This window comes from Pteropus vampyrus, unplaced genomic scaffold, assembly GCF_000151845.1.
Source record: "Pteropus vampyrus isolate Shadow unplaced genomic scaffold, Pvam_2.0 Scaffold143, whole genome shotgun sequence".
NCBI classification, from domain to species: Eukaryota; Metazoa; Chordata; class Mammalia; order Chiroptera; family Pteropodidae; genus Pteropus; species Pteropus vampyrus.
The window spans coordinates 1,764,921-1,766,974 of record NW_011888924.1 but is presented as its reverse complement, the minus strand read 5'-3'; the positions used below and the strand labels follow the sequence as shown (position 1 = coordinate 1,766,974).

At 59.9% G+C, this 2,054-nt stretch overlaps 1 protein-coding gene across 1 annotated transcript in view; it reads right to left on the bottom strand.

The window, feature by feature from the left end:
• CACNG4 (calcium voltage-gated channel auxiliary subunit gamma 4) overlaps nt 1–2,054 on the bottom strand; it is a 15,291-nt gene that overhangs the window by 5,787 nt on the left and 7,450 nt on the right. Inside the window, exon 4 of the mRNA XM_011368575.2 lies at nt 1,121–1,261. Coding sequence (XP_011366877.1) covers nt 1,121–1,261 — 141 coding nt within the window. The remainder of the gene's footprint in view (nt 1–1,120; nt 1,262–2,054) is intronic.

Here is a 2,054-nt window from a genome sequence, read left to right as displayed (position 1 = left end):
AGAAGAAAATGCACAAAAAATGGAGCCAGGAGCCCGGGCCCCGTCGGCCTGGCCACGAGATCCTGCGCCGGGCCCTTACTTGCTTTGACCCTCAGTTCCATGAGGTAAACAGAAGTAGCCTCCCCCAAAGAGATTCTGTGGGGAGAAGATGAGATGGGGAGGAGGACGAGCTGCGGGCACCTGTGTGGGCCGGGCACCCCTGGACGCCCCTTCCCCGTCCCCAGCAGAGGAGGCACGGCCCCCGCCATCGTCGAAATTCTCATTATCGACACTCGGATACCACCCGACCGTCTTGGGACGTGCAGACCTGGAGCAGGGAGCAGGGCTGGGCTGCAGCTCAGGCCGCCTCCCCGGTCTAGTGTAAGAAGAAAGGCGCCTCGAAAGCAACCACACCGACGGGATGGTGCGAGGAGCTGCGACGACGATTTAGGGAGGAATCGCCGAGCTTTGTAACCTTCCTCACACTTACTCAGTGGAACGAGCCAGCGACGGCTTCTCCTGACAGGGACCTGCTGTGCCTATAGCTGAGCTCCAGCGGTGCCGCCAGGGCCCCGAGGAGGCCTCTGGCCAAGCTCTGCCCCAGCAGGCACCCGCTCCTTGTGCCCCAAGAGACTCGGGCCTGGCTTTCTTCCACGTCTGCGGCGCCAAGGCCCGCTGGGCGTCTCTGCTCCTTCTGCACGCTCGCCAGCCCTGGACCTCCTCGCCACATCTCGTCCTGCTCAGCGCTGGGTGTCTGCGAGTCCCTCCGAGTACCTCCTGGACCCCCAACTCAGCCAGGTGTCCCTGTTACAGGCTTGTGAGGCAGTGGTGCTACCCCTTCGTGGCACTTTGCACACCTGGACTCGCTATTCTTTATTGAGGTGAGGTCGCATCGCATAACATTAACCATTTAAAGTGCCCCATTCAGTGGCGATTGTGCAATCACCTCTATCTAACTTTGGAACATTTTTGTCACCCCAAAAGGAGACCCAGCGCCCAGTAAGCAGTGGTTCCCGTGCCTTACCCCTCACATATCTGGACTTTTGAAGTTAATCGCGCACAGCTACTATACGGCCCGATCCCCCCTGCCCCGCCCCCAGAAGTATGCTCCGTGCAGCGGGGCCCAGAGCGGGCGGCTCACCTGCAGCCACGAAGAGGATTCCAGCACTGAGGACGATGTTGTTCTTGCGGCTGTAGAACCTCCCGGCACCGATGCAGAGCCCGCCGAGCAGGAGCAGGATGGTGCTGAGGATGGGGAAGACGCTGGAGGCGCGCACGATGCCTGGGCCGGGCGGGAGATGGGGCAGAGAGGGTGGTGAGACGGGTCATCCTCCTGGTCACGGCCATGGCATTGGCCAGCAGCCCCCGTGTTCAAGGTCCTTCTCCCTGACTGTGAACATTCCCATCAGGCCCTGGAGACCGTGGTGGGTTGGGAGCTGGGGCTGGTGGGGCAGCTGGACCAAATGTAAGTGATGACACAGGCCTGCTGGTTCTCCCCCCGGACGCCAAGTGGGCTGGAGTCACAACTGCCCACGTCTCGCTTAGGCACTCCTGCGTGTGGGTTGCACTTCTGCCCGCCAGAAGGGAGGAGAGCTCCTCATTGGCACCAAGGAGGCCACAGTAACAGCCATGAAAACAGGAGACTGCCTCCCGTTCCGATGACACCTCACAGTCCCCTGACCCCTTCATGGACACCGTCCCCAGGAAGCCTCCAGAAGGCTGGGAGGCGGCGTCTGTGAGAGGCACCTCCGATGGCTGGCTGAGGACACAGGCTTTAGCACTGAGTGGGTCTGGTTGCAGGCCCTGCTCTGTGACATGCTGGCTGTGTAGTCTTGGTCACGTCACTTCACCTCTCTAAAACTGAGTTTCCCCATTTTGTGGAATGAAATTCATAATCCTATAGTTAGTTTTGTACATATAAGGGGCTTAGCACAAGGCTTGGCCACAGCACACACTTCCTAAGTGACAGCCTTTATCTCCATCATCATCGTCATCACCCCCAGGTGACAGACGAGGACAGGGAAGCTCAGGACCTCGTGAGGTCACAGAGGAGAATGTGGTTGGACGGAGTGGGA